This window comes from Clarias gariepinus, chromosome 11 (genome assembly GCF_024256425.1).
Source record: "Clarias gariepinus isolate MV-2021 ecotype Netherlands chromosome 11, CGAR_prim_01v2, whole genome shotgun sequence".
In the NCBI taxonomy this organism is placed as follows: Eukaryota; Metazoa; Chordata; class Actinopteri; order Siluriformes; family Clariidae; genus Clarias; species Clarias gariepinus.
In genome coordinates this window covers 16,909,265-16,924,183 of record NC_071110.1, presented here as the reverse complement: position 1 = coordinate 16,924,183, position 14,919 = coordinate 16,909,265, and the positions used below count along the sequence as shown (strand labels likewise).

Here is a 14,919-nt window from a genome sequence, read left to right as displayed (position 1 = left end):
TTAATCAACGATTTCTACCCAATCAAATTTATTCATTTAACAATGTGTGATAAAAATGCATTGATATGTTCATAGGATGCAGATGTGTAAGACATTTATATTTATACGTCATGACAGCAATTGAAGGCACACCTCATATACCGGTGCTGTCGCAACCTAACGTTAATGATCTTTGCTTCAGCAGTGTCTCATCAGATAAGGTTCCAAGTGGGACCCACATAGGAAACTAACAACCTTACAGAATTCTTGAAATAGCTTATTGTGTTTATTGCAATATACAAATATTTTCTGAAGCTGTTGCTTTTTGCACTCTTAACTGTAAATATAAACAGTTTAAAAATAACAAGGATTAATAGTGGAGAATATACAGACTTCATTTATACTCATTACCGTATGATTTGGCTTTATGTTTCATTTTCAGGTGTTTATTCTAATGCGCAGAACAGGATTTGCTATTTGCTATTTTCATATAGTTATAATTACATCCTAGATGTAATACATTTCATACATTCTAGCATTAGCAAACTAGGAGTTCCAGGTTAGTTATTTGTTTTTACATGCATCAATTTTATTAAGCAAGACCACTGCTAAATAAAAAAAAAAGAAAGAAAAAAGACCAAAACAACTTGATCGCCCACACATTTTGAAAGCAAATATTGAAAGTCCAGGATGATCATTTATTTCCATTACATTTATTATTATTTTTGGTTTATCCAAATTTATTATATAATATTTAAGTTATCCACAACCAAATGAAATAATCCACTTAGTAAGTATCCCCATAAACTCAATAATCTTTTAAATATTAGAATATTTTGTACAAAAAGTATATTGCTCTAAGGCAATTACATATTATTATAATAAAGGTCCCACATGTTATTTTTATCTAATCCAATGGTCAGTGGCTAAATGTTCCGGATCAAGGCTCATCTTGTGCTTTCTACATTGTTACTGTTCAGTTAAGTTGCCATTTGACACTGTTAATACTATCAAATGCAATACAGCCATCATTTTGTTTGTATTTGCACCATTTGTTGTTTAACCTTGTTTATAATCTCAGCTTTTTTTTTTTGTTGTAATTTACAGTTTTAGGAGTAAAACATACTCAAAGACTATGGTTAAATGAACAGGATATGTAGTTATCAGAGTGAAGGATAGAAATGTGGACCTGCTAATGGGTCCTGGCAGTTTCAAATGTTACGGGGATATAGAGTGAGGGAGTAAATATTGCATTAAATGAAGTAAAATCATCTAATATGGATTTTCTGAATGATAATACCTAACTAGTGATTTGTTTTATATTATTCATAAGAAATAAAGTAACATTTTACCCTTTAATGTTACCCTGTGTGTCCATCATAGATTCCCATTATTACCATACCAATTCAATCTGACACCTAGAACATTTAAAACAATATGCAGCACCTTAAGAAGGTTTATAGTAGATTAATTCACAAAGACGCATAAAACATCAATTAATATAAACTGTGAAATCCAATTAGTCTACAAAATATTATTGTTTAAATATGTGAATACCCTGAACATATTTCACAGTAAATCTGTTAGCACTAACAGCAGGTGTGGACCTCCTCAGCCGTTGCTTTCTGAGCTCCATGCCACAGAGGAGCACTATTGATTTTTCCCACTTTGACTGTCTCATTCTGAACGTTGTCTTCCACGACTCGCTTCTGGATTTCAGAGGCCATTGTTAAAAATGCCTTTTCCACATTGCTTGCATTTTTTGCACTTGTCTCAAGGAATGGGATTTTGAGTGTCTCAGCAAATTCCTGTAAAGAGATTGTAGCAATATTATATAAAGGTAAATGCCAGGTAAATATAGGTTTACTACAATATACAGTTCTGTGTTTAAAGCAGGTGTGCTCAAACCCAGTCCTGGAGAGCCAGTGTCCAACACAGTTTGTAATTCACCAACACGTTAACACACACACACTTTAACGGGCAAATAGCTGGCAATTAACTGATTTGTTGAATCAGCTGTGTTTGAGAAGAATAGTCACAAAACTATGCTGGACACATACCCTATAGGTCCTGCTTTAGAGCATAATAATTTAACAGAACTAGCACACAGGATGAGGCTCAAAAACTTCCATAATGGAAATATTTACAGTACAGCTTTGGTTAGGGTGTGAAATGTGTGGCCAAGTCAAATTCAAAATATAATTTTATTTGTCACAGACACAGTCATACCCAGTATGATATCAGTCAAGTGCTGATTTATGATTTTTTCCACTACATTTCTCCCACAATGTCGACATTTCAGTGCTACCCTTCCAGGGTAATCTAGACAGTCCTTAACCCAATTTTAATCATTTAAAATCTCTTGGTTTTTTTTGCTTAATAAATTGATCCTTCTGCAATGTTGATGTTTTGTTGCCAGGCAGTGTTAATCAGCTTACAACTACGTGATATGATTTTGAATCTTCAGGGAATAAATATAAAATTTACAATACCACTTTGTTCAAAATCTGGTGTACGGCTGCTGTTAAAAACATTAATGATGAGGGTGTATGGAATAGGTGGAGAAGAGTAGTGATCTATGACAGAAACGAATCAGCAAAAATGAAAGGAGGTTGGAGTGAAGAAGGAAGATATGGCAGATAGAGTTAGATGGAGACAAGTGTTCCGCTATAGCAACCCCTAACAGGAGCGGACGAAAGAGGAATTAATTATCTTTAATAATTAATTTATAATTATTTAATATTTACAAATGTTGGAGATTAAATAATATAGATTATATATTTAAATTTATTTATTAGTCTGCATTGTCCAATCAATGCACTCTGCACATTTCAATCAATGAAACACCAGTTATATCTTTGGGAAGAATAGAGTTCATCCTTCCAATACAGTTCCAGAGACTTTACATACTGTATATCAAGGCACATTAAAGCTGTAATGGTGACTAGTGGTGACCAAACCACTTAAACATTTTTTCTATGTCTCCCAACACAATATTATATACATTGGCGCATTCATGCCATTTTAATGATTTTCTGTATTTGCCCTTGCTATTTTCCATTACAAATCACAACTGTTAAGCTAAGTTGTTTAACGAGAGATGCCACTAGCAGTGCAAGGTAAAGTTAAAACTGGGTCAAACTGAAGAGCAACAGAACACTCCTCTACATGGCAACAAACTGAAGGGGCATGAAACAAGTTTCTGCTTTTTCATCATACAGTCTGTTACCTAGAAACCACACAGGCAAACAATGCCACACCTGCTTAACTAAGCATGTAGTTAACCATCTACTCAGCTACAGTAACTAGCCGTTTGATAATATCTTTTAATTTATCTATCACAATACAGTAATACTATTACCCTGTTACAGTATGGAAAATTCTACAGCTGTCCTCAAAAGATGGCGGTGGTGTACTGCTTCTTGATATTTAAAAAACAAACAAAAAAAAAGCACCACACGCTACAGACAGATAAGATATTAACAAACATATTGTTTTGGAAAAAATGTAATAAACTTTACTTGAAATTATTAAATTTCTCTAAAAAAAAACAATTGTAAAAACAATTAGCAACAGTTTGCAACAAAAAACGTTATTGAATTCTGACTAATTATTTTTGCAAAAAAGCCTGGGTAGCTACACAACATCTTGTTGCCAAATGGACCTATTATAAATGGCTTGCTTAAAAATGCTATTTTAATGTACAAATTTACAGTATTATTTTTTCTTAAGCATAATAATAATAATAATAATACAGTAATAATATATCACAGTACTATAAAAACACATTTTCCACCATAAATACAACATCTAGCATGGAAATACAATATATGGCCAAATGTTTGTGGACACCAAACCATCACACCAATATGTGTTTTTCTTTTCCCAAAACTGTTGTCAGAAAGTAGGAAGCACATAGCCTGCTAGAACATATTTGTCAGCTGTAGCATTACATGTTTTGTTCACTGGATCCATGCCCAATGCCCAATTTTATGTGCACACAGCAAGGTCCATGAAGACGTGGTTTACCAAGGCTGGAGATTCAATTGGCTCCACAGAGCTCTGACCCCAGTCACCACTTAAAAAGTTTAAGTTATTAAATGGGTACTAAATCTGAAATTTCTGAAATCTCACAAGCATTTGTGAAAGTGATCGTCAACTGTCCACATGCTTTCAAAATTTCTGGACCATAAACCAAAATAAAACTAATCCATTGGATCCTCACAGTCTTACAAAAAACAAAACAAAAAAAAATTAAGTGTATTGAATACTTAATATGACTTATGAACATAGGTTTGGGAGATACCTTTGCTGTTGTGAAGTCCACCACCTTTTTTGAAGTTAAATCACTTTTGTTCCCCACCAGCAACTTTGAGACATTTTCACATGCATAGCGATCAATCTCCTCTAACCATTGCTTAATGTTGTTGAAGGACTCCTGAATAAAAAAAAAAAAATAAAAAAAAATAAAAAAAAAAAATATATATATATATATATATATATATATATATATATATATATATATTCTAAAGATCTCTCTATCACATAAAAAGGTTTAAATAATATAATAGTAACCTGTTATGAGTATTACCTGGTCTGTAACATCATATACAATAATAATCCCATGGGCGCCTCTGTAATAGCTGGATGTGATAGTGCGAAACCTCTCCTGACCAGCTGTATCCCACTGTAATAAAAAAAAATAATTTCATATAAGCATATAATCCATAGGAACATTTCGATATTTTACAAAAAAAAAAAAAAAAAAAAAAACTGATATTTGTACTTGCAAAATCACAAAAAAATTGGTATTAATTGTGGAATTAAAATGATGCACAGCCTTTTCTTTTACTTGTGTAGCCTGTCGTCAATGAGAAACCTGGCGACTGTCATATTAATGTAATTAAAACATTTCTAAAAATTAACAAAACTGAATAAAGCAACACAATGAAATATTTACTCACAATTTGCAGTTTAACTATCTTGCTGTCCATTTCAATAGTCCTGATTTTGAAGTCAACCCCTATCGTGCTGATGTAGCTTTCAGTATAAGTGTCATCCTGTTGGCATCGGCATACATCAACATCAAGATATCCAAGAGTGATATATTTAATTAAAATATATTTCAGTGAGAATTTAATTTGGCAGTCTCATTTATCAGCATGGGACCTGACAGCCAGTCAAGTCTAATATCATGTTTCAGTATGTATTGAATTTGACTTACAGCAAAACGCAACAGCAGACATGACTTCCCTACGCCCGAGTCTCCAATCAGCAGCAGCTTGAATAGGTAGTCACTAAAAGAAAGCATAACACAAATGTAAACAAGCCTTTCGCTTGTAGTTATTTCCCTTATGCTAACACACCAAAAACACAGCAACGTATTCTTATGTTGCAAATGTCAACAACTGATCATTTTTGCTCATGCATTATGCAATAAACACTTGTTACAAAACATGTCGACCTTACAACATATAATTTTATGTTAAAAATATTTAGGAATTACACTACCACAATAAAGCAGATCTGGATTTATTACTGCCATTTAGCAACACAAAAAAAATATTAGGTAAAAGATAGTAAGGAAGAAAAATCCCAGAGAAAATTCACAGCTATAGATACTTACTATTCAGGATTCATGATTAAACCAAATAATGGCACTGTTCTGAAAGGCTGAAGCAGTTTTTTGGCTTTTCACAACGCAGTGTTGTGCCTCTGTCTTTCGAAGAGCAAACAGGAACAACACTGGTTATGGAGATCCTAGAAAAAGCTCCATTATTTATTAAAGCCACTCATCAAATTACAAAGTGGTCACTACCTACGTCTTGAAGCATCATAGCAGCAGGTTTGAAAAGTACCAGTAGCCTGCAACAAACATCCACTCACTTGAGACAAAATGCTTATTCTGCTTTATTCCAATTCTTACAGTAGTTTTTACAGAAAACATTTAACAGTGTTCATACTCTTGGAAGAGCACCCAACAAGGAATCAGTGGAAGCTGTATCAAAGGTATTCTTATTAAGCACTTGGAGAATTAAAATCATATGGCACCTGTAACTAAAAAAAGGAAAATGTCAAATAAAAAAGTAACTGCTTAATTAAAGGTAGTTAAAGGTCCATGGTAAAGCTCACAAAACCATCAAAAGTACTAAAGATAGGCTTCACACAATGTCTAATAATTCAGACCAGATCTGAATTTTAATATTTGGGTAAGAATCAAAACATTAAAAAAATCTTATCAGTCACACATAAGGAAGAAAACAGGGGAATCTAATTAAGACACTATGATCAATACGGTTTCTAAAATACCACAAAATGTCTATTTCAGATAAATAGACTCGCTTTAAATTCACTCAATTGAAAACTATTACATTATATTTAAATAAATTTTATTACACTGCATTATTAAATAAAGCTATGTTGACTTAGAGTAGGCGTGTCTTATCACTGGTCCAAACAGTCAATGATTTAAAACAATAAGATATCTTTTATTTGAGAAACAGTCTGCTGTACTAATGCTACTTTTCAACTGCTCCATACCAGCATCTTCATTTTACCCCGACATTACTTTCTGGAGATGTGGGAGAGCCTATGTGAAAAGCAGGTGCACACAGTAAGCAGTATTAGTGCATTTACAAGTCCTGTGATCGCTATTGAACACTGGGAGGGAGGTAGGCGAACGCTGTAGTGGACTTTTATTATATACTCCTGAGGCATATAACTGTACTGGTCATTCGTTCAACAGTCCCTCCCTTTTTTCTAGAGATAATCATACAGCTTAAAGTGTGTAGACTAGTGATGGGTACTAATTAAGTACTCCTTGTGTACCATCCTAACTAAACAGTATATATATATATATATATATATATATAATTGAAGCTCCATGAGACAGACAGGTGACGTTGTCCGTGCGTTCAGCTGCACAGGTGATAAAGGCATGAGCGGCAACGCTTTAATCTTTCTGAAAATATGAAATGCCAAAATGTTGTCAGACATTATAACAGAGAAGACAGACTAGAGCCAATCACTTAGTGCCACAATATTCACACGTGAATACCACATCAGTACTGGTACTGTATATTTTCTGCACTGCTTAAAATTAACTTTGGGGAAATATTTGAGTAACAATTACATTTAGATGCTGCGATTTATATGGTGACTATTAAACTAAAAACTTTCTACAATTTAACAATTTAAGTTGCCATCAAAACAAAAGTGATTTAATGGCATTTCACTGAACATTAACCTGGGATAAACTTTTTGCATGAAGACAAGGTTAAGATGGCAAGTTTAACAAAAATCAACAAAAATTTAAAATGTAGTAAATGTCAGCAACAAAAAATACTGTTGGTAAATCAAAACAATTCTAATCTAAAACATTTTGATGTCATTAATGAAGTGAAGCTTGCAAGTATTTTGAAATAACGCAAATGTGGCGGCATAAAATTATAACCTAATATAATTTTACTAGCATAGTAGAGCACTGTGGTCCAAGTGTGTCTGAATCTGGTCAATCGGCTGTGGTTTTTGCCACTAAACCTGAAGAATAATTGTTAAGAATATGATTGCTATTAACTATGGCAAAACCCATTGAAGTTAAATGGAATGAAAATCAATTGATTAAATTGGTTAAAGTTTTCATAGGTTTGATTACGCAGCAACAAATTTCCTCCATCACTAGTGTAGACTAGGTTTAGGTGAGATGCAGGTGCTATGGATGGCCGTTGGATTTGTCCTGCATCAGTGCCAGTGCACTGGAGGAAAAGTCACGCAGCACGTGCAGTGTATCTCTCTGAAGACGCAGCATGTTCCGTGCAAACTCATGCTGCGTCTGCACCAGCATCTGCACTGACTCAGCCACTGACTCCAGTGAACGTGACAGTGTCCCTAACAGCTTTGTGGTAGCCTGTTGCTCCTGAAGGCTGAGGCAGGCGTTCTTGGCGAGGTGCTCCTGGAGACCGTTGGGGCCTTGTGATGCTAGATGACAAACAGCTACATGTGAAGAGATTCCTGCAAGAGTTGAAGTATTGCTTGATGCCTTAGGTTGATTTTCAGTTTTGATCTGGTCTCTGTCAGCAGTGGGTGGGTCAGGGAGAAGTTTGTTTTGATCAGACTGGTCTTCTGTTTCACTGGGTGGGTCCTGGTCTGATGAGGGGAAAAAAACATTTTTGCATATTACGCAACAACATGATAGAAACTATTAAACATATTAAAAACAACAAGAATACAATACTGTTGCTAAAAATAGAGAAGCAAAAATGTTTATGTTACTTTCTGTACCTGACGGGTCATTCTCGAGGTCAGTAAGAGGTACTGCAGAATCATCTGGACAAGTCAAAAACAAGACAATGAACTTAAACTGTAATCCTCAAAACTACGACAACTTTTAAAAGATCAACAGAGGTACTTGAGGTTTCACCCTAAACAAAACATAGCACTAAGTTCTTATTTATTTCCTTGTTAATTTAATCAGGCAAAACATTTTGCCAGATGTATAACACAATTAAGGATTTTTATCATGGTGAGAACTAACCACCCTACAAAAATATGACGATGCATTTTTTGGAATTTACCACATATAAAATGGATACCAGTGCTAACACCAAAAACATACAGCACATATCATATGTGAAGTTATATTTGTGCATAATTCTTGAGTAAAAAAAACTCTTTACACTCTCTCAAAGTAGCCATGTTCTTGCTCTAATTGTTACAGCGTGACACAAAAACCAGACAATCAGAGACTGGAAGAAATTCATTTTGATTGGGTTGTTTTACATTTACATTTAGGCATTTGGCAGACTTACATTTATTTTATTTTTTTATATCTTCCAAACCGTAGTTCAATGCCTTAACCACTGAGCTACCCCTGGCCCTTAGATGATACATCAGGCAGCCATGGACGTGCATGCACAGACAAAAAAACTCTATGCTGCACCAAGGCAGTTAGATTACAGGAAACACTCACAATTGTATGACAAATCCAGTGGCAGCTCAGTGTCTCCTCTGCTCCTCATTCCAGAGTTGTGATGCACACCCCGTGGCTTGATGGGCAGCTTGCCATTTGCCATACCAGGGATATGAAGTGGCACTCCAGAGGACCCTTGGCTGTCCTCATCCTCATTTACAATGCTGTCTGACAGCGGGAACTTCTCCTCAGGTCCGGGCTGGAGAATCCGATGCACCATTCTTTCGATAGGAGAAAGGTCGCCAGTTATGCGGGCAGCAGAGAAGCCGGACGCTTTCATGGCTGCAACCTTGCGCTTAGTGTCACACTTGAGATCAGACCACTTCTTTACGATCTCGATGACCTCTCTGTGACACTCGCTGATCTCGTTAATGCGAGCTGCAAGAGCGGCCCATGTTCGTTTCTTAACATCACTGGAGACACCTTGGTTGAATTTACCTGTTTGAAGGACATAGAAACAAACAAACAAAATTTGATACAATTCCTTACGACACTGTGATTTAGAGGCACAACAGCACACTGCTTTTTCTATTTAAATTGCTTAATTCAGCTCACTTTTAGCTCATACGGTTACAAAGCTATACTTCTTTATAATGTTGGTGAAATCCAGTGCGCTTAGGTGACCCGGCTAAATGTTTTGACATGTGTTAAGTGGGGGTGTGTGCACCTCACGGCTCAAATCAGAAAAATAGGCTTTTTTTTTGTAATGAGGGCACCCCTTATAATTAATAAATTCATGAATGTATTCATGGTAAAGTGTTTGTTATTTATGATGATGAACATGTGTAGACCTAGTGAAAAAAACGTCTTAGGCACTGTGATTTTTAGTATGAATTTCCAAACATTATTCTTCCACGTGTAGGGGTGCCGGAGAAATGAGTCAGCATCACAGATAAAAAAAAAATTCGTCCGGAAGCACGATGACAGAAAATGGCTGTCCTGTAAAGCTGGAGTTCACAGTCCTATACAACGGAAAACAGCTCCAGGTCAACATGGCGTCCGAGATTTCATTTGAAATTTAAAGTTAGGACACATTTATGAGATTAATTTCCTTAGGCATGATTACAGTTTTTGGCCACATGATGCCAGTTTGAGGAATGGGGACAGATTTACTCAAGTGGATTGGTATGCTTCACATTGTATATTCATGTCAAAGACGTATAAGACTCACTTTGCCAGGGTTAGGGTTAGGGTTAGGACTTGGACTTAGTTTCAAGACTTAGTTTTGTAATGCGGCAACAGATGGCAGCACAAAGCTGCACGCACAGTCAGAGGGAGCACTGACCTTACTAAGTCAAAAGACATCGTCATTTGTGACCACGCGCATTACCACATGGGTTATTTCATCATGGTCAGAAAAACAAAAAACAAAACATGAAACTAATGTATTTGAGCATCATGCATCGAGAACTCATCCTCAGGGACCAGACAATAGCGTCAATAGCAAATTCTACCGGCACGTTTTAAGGCGTCTGAGGCAACCCCCCCGCCTAATTTCTTTATAAAAACCGTACCTTAGACTAAAGGGCAAAGCAGCGTCATGGCAAATACTGATACTGCATCATTAATTAGGTTTCTGGGCTTCACTGTTTCTTTTTGTAAGGCAAACTTGCTTTAAAGCATTTATTTGCATGTGCCCAAGACCTTTGGACAGTACTGTACATTCAAGCAATGCTTAACTGGGTTTAAGAATTAATAACCATACTGACCAACCAATATGTGACGATTTCTCTTCACTTCATTCAGCAGAAGCTGAACCTCAGAAAATGTAAAGCGTGACTTTCTTTTCTTGAAGTTTGCTGATACAAATGCTGATCCAGTAGATAAATAGGCATCTTCAGACATCCTCGTTGTGTCCTCTCAGCCTCTGGACATAAAGACTGTCTTTTTCATTAAACAGTTTGGTGCCTATAAGGAAAAATGCCATCTTAATAAACTGCATACAAGAAATGCATCTTTGATAAATATACACACTTCTAGGCAGCATACAGATACAACAAATTATTTTTACCCTTTTTCTAAAGATTCAGTGCACAACATGATTGTGATAATAGAATTCTGTATACTGGCTAATTACTGATACTAATTTGATACTACAGAACACTGTGTGCTGTGTACACAATCTGTATCATAGTAGTTATTTTTACACTCCAGTAGATTTAAATCCAATGACTCAACTAGCACCAGCCAGGTGAAGTTTTTATAAATCTTTACTTTCTTTAAAGACAGTGAAGGACAAAATCCTCATGCTTTATGGTTTGGTATATTCAAATAACAAGATTCAAGATTCAAATAACTTTATTAATCCCAGAGGGAAATTGCTTAAATTGTATATATTATATAATTCAGAGCACAAATTGGCACATGCCTTCTTTCTTTAAAGTGGAAGAATGTGACCCCCTTAAAAAATGGCCATTTAACAGGTTTCTTTAAACATCATTTACTCTATTTGCTACTAGTGGTGGTGTTTTCACAAATCATTTGGACTGAGGAAATTGGGAGCGTTTCTTTCATGAAATAAAATTTCACAGCAACAAAGGTGAATTTGGGGTTTTATTCCCAAATGAGAGTTCCTTCCTCAGTTACAGGATGATTCGGGGAAAGAAACTATACAATTGAGTAATAAATAAATAATCACACTGCAATTATTTTTACACATATTGTGATTTAAACTGTGATATTTAACTATTAAGTGTACTATTTTGTATTTAAAAGTATTTATCAAGACTAACACCATATAATGACACAAACTATCTCATTAAGAGGATGTTTGCCAATATTTATTTATCACAATTCATTATTCATTAAACTATTAACAAAGTTTAGCCAAATTACTGACTATGCGGATATTATATACTAATCTATATTACTATAGCTTTTCCCCTGTGGCTGCTAACGCACAGAACAGCTGATCATGGCATGTTAACAATACACTAATGCACTGCCACTGTCAGTCTATATTGCACTGCTTCTAATTATCGTTGATTTACTGTATACTCCACCCTATTTACTCTGTATATATTGTATTTACAATACACTGTATTGATGTGCCTTTGTACATCCACTTTGCACAATGAAAATAAAGTTGAATCTAATCTAGATGGCCACACACTATGACAAATTTGAAAACACCAATTAGCCTAATCTGCAAGTCTCTGAACTGTGGGAGAAAAACAGATTACCTGGAGGAAACCCACCAAGAGACAGAAACTGAACGCTCAACCCTGGAGATGTGAGGCCACAGGGCTAACCACTACATCACTGTGCTGCTGCTAAAGGAAGAATTATTATTCAGTCTTATTATATTTTAAGTAAACTTTTCAAACCTGTAAACTCTAAAGTCGTATTTGAATATTTTATTATAATGTGCTGAATGTTCATTATAACTGAAGTAATTTGAAGAATCACTCTGCTTAGACTGAACAGAACCAAATGTCCTGTATCATCATGTGTACTGTTACACCTATAGTTCTAACATCGTACTTATAGTACAATCGAAACGCATTAATTGGAGTTTTCAAAGTTTAAGGAATCTAAACCAAGTCAGCAAATATGTAAAAAGTCTGTCTCATGACCACATGTCAGCAAAATACTACAGAATATTTTCACACTGGACTATATTCGATTTTTTATTTTTTTGCTTTCAAGGATGTCATGTAATTGTATTCATATTATTTTTATTTTAAATGAACCTAAATAAATAAATAAATGAATAAATATAATGTGAGGGCTGAATTTCAAACCTAACTCAGATGTGTGATGAAAACTATATCAGGCCGACTTTTGGTGCATTATTAACCAAACATATATGACAGAAATGAAAAAAAAAGGGACAAACGGGTCGGGAATGGCATGTTGGGAAAGATGGTGCATCATTTATGTGTTTATGAGGAAGATCATCTCAGTCCTGAGATACACAGATGGGGCTCGGGAAGGAATTATCCAGTGCGAGGAGACTTTTACGGGATCGTTTTGCTTTAAATGATCTGCGTTCCTCCTGTAATCAGTAAGACTCGCTCTCTCTCTCTCTCTCTCACACACCGCCTCCCCGGTGCTTCCTGTTTCTTTGTTGTCAATGTGTGTTTGTGTGTGTTAGCTAGCGGTGCTGCAGGCTGCGGCAGATAAACATTGAGCCCCGGACAAACGCCATCGCACTCAGGCGTCCCTCCATTCACTCATACCGCAGACCGACACCCGAAGCTAGCGGGTAATAATGATGATAATAATAGTGAACATGATGGGCTTTAAGTGGTGTCCAACACGCCGGCTACAGCTATTAGTCAGGTTAGCTACGCTAGCTAGTCTTTCAGCTGCACCCGAAATTGCGTTCTCTGTAGCTTAACGTTAGCTAGCTGCTAACGATCATCAACGGTTTTTTCCCCTTTCCATAACAACGAATTCGCCAATGCTCGTTTTCGCGTCGTTATTTCAAGCACATGTTTTCAAAATGTAGCACAATAAACTTTTTAATTACCCACACACTCGCGTTACGATGGCCGCAATAGTCAGCAAATCGACGAAAACGCCCTCGAGTACATCTCCAAAAACTTCGTACAGGAGCTGCCCTGTGTCGCGCACACACCGTTAGCTACGTCATTTTTTTTTTTCGCTCAGTGCGCACGTTTACTCTCGGATGAGACAAACAGCGCCCTCGTGTGGCGTTGCGTACAAAATTAAACTGCGCTGTTTTTTCTCACACACGCTTTAGCGAACGAGAACAATTGTTGTAGTATAGTTTAAAGATGTCTTCAGCTTATATCTTACTTCAAAGTAGCATATTAAATGTATACCCATTTTAAAGGCTGCCATTTTTAATGACACTTAAAATATTTATTTACTTTAAACAATTGGCAAAACATGATAAATTTCCACTAAATAGACTAAAAGTCTTTTTAAAATGCAATTTTTTTCAAGGCAATTTATTATTTTATCATCTATATTGGTTTATCCTGTGTTAATGGTCGCGGAAGCTTATCTTTGGGTAGAGGTGGGTTACACCCTGAACAGGGCGCCAGTCCATCGCAGGGCACACGCACTTACTATACAGGCAATTTGAGAATGCCAATCTACATGTCTTTGGACTGTGGCAGGGAACCGGAGTACCTGGAGGAAACCAACGAAGGACGGGGAGAACATGGGAACCTTACGCACACAGACCCCAGGCAGAAATCGAACCCTCAACCCAGTAGTGTCTAACCACTCCACCATAATGCCGCCTAAGGTGAAGTCACATAATTATTTTTATTTTTTAAAACCCGAAATGCGGCAAACACAAAGATGAAGTTAATGATGCAAACAACACTTTTCAACGACCCTTAAGGAGAGGTCACATAGAACAACGGGTTGAAAGATGGCATTATAGTAGCATAATATTTAATGATACTTTCTATGTCTTGCAAATGCAAGTATGTGTGTAAAAGTAACATTTAAAACAAAAATGTTAATTTTATATGTGTTTATATGTATCATACATATTTATGAAGCTTTACTGTCTCACAAAGTGTTTTATATGTCAAATTATATGCATACACGAACAGGGTATTAAGCAGTCAAAAAATTAAAAAGCCACATACATCTTAAACCTTGTGCTTTATATCATAATTTTAACTGGCTATTCTAAAGTCATGCTTTTCTGGATAGCCAATCAGATTTAAGATTGACACACACACACACACACACACACACACATTGTTACAAAGCGCCTTTAATGACGCGTTGAATTAGACCTGATGTAAAAAACAGCAATTGTATTTTCTTATCTCGTGCATGAGTAATCATTTTTATTTTCCTTAGACTGAAAATAGAAGTTATTACATTATATAATATATTTTATACAGTCATTTACTTTAATGTGTTATTGTTGTCCTTTATAGGACCTTCATCTTCAGTTTTTTAGGTTAATTGGGTTTTACAGCATTCAAATATACTACTTTTGTTCAAACCTGAGTGGGAGCCTGTGCGATATCTATATG

At 35.7% G+C, this 14,919-nt stretch overlaps 2 protein-coding genes across 3 annotated transcripts; both read right to left on the bottom strand.

Annotated features, from left to right (window-relative positions):
• Positions 1–1,149: 1,149 nt before the first annotated feature.
• Positions 1,150–5,619, bottom strand: zgc:171927 (uncharacterized protein LOC100124616 homolog). Its single transcript, XM_053506967.1, has 6 exons — positions 5,606–5,619; positions 5,204–5,276; positions 4,944–5,039; positions 4,571–4,666; positions 4,286–4,417; positions 1,150–1,787 (listed from the first exon to the last, which is right to left on the bottom strand). The coding sequence occupies exons 1-6, from the start codon at positions 5,617–5,619 to the stop codon at positions 1,569–1,571; spliced, it is 630 nt and encodes a 209-aa protein (XP_053362942.1). The 3' UTR covers positions 1,150–1,568.
• Positions 5,620–5,876: 257 nt separating this feature from the next.
• Positions 5,877–13,549, bottom strand: zgc:113149 (uncharacterized protein LOC541363 homolog). 2 transcript variants are annotated; one of them, XM_053506962.1, is made up of 5 exons: positions 13,422–13,549; positions 10,657–10,855; positions 8,948–9,385; positions 8,260–8,304; positions 5,877–8,124 (listed from the first exon to the last, which is right to left on the bottom strand). In XM_053506962.1, the coding sequence occupies exons 2-5, from the start codon at positions 10,790–10,792 to the stop codon at positions 7,691–7,693; spliced, it is 1,053 nt and encodes a 350-aa protein (XP_053362937.1). In that variant the 5' UTR covers positions 10,793–10,855; positions 13,422–13,549; the 3' UTR covers positions 5,877–7,690. The 2 variants fall into 2 exon arrangements, with proteins under 2 accessions (XP_053362937.1, XP_053362938.1); XM_053506963.1 differs by having other exon boundaries at positions 13,426–13,543.
• Positions 13,550–14,919: the final 1,370 nt, after the last annotated feature.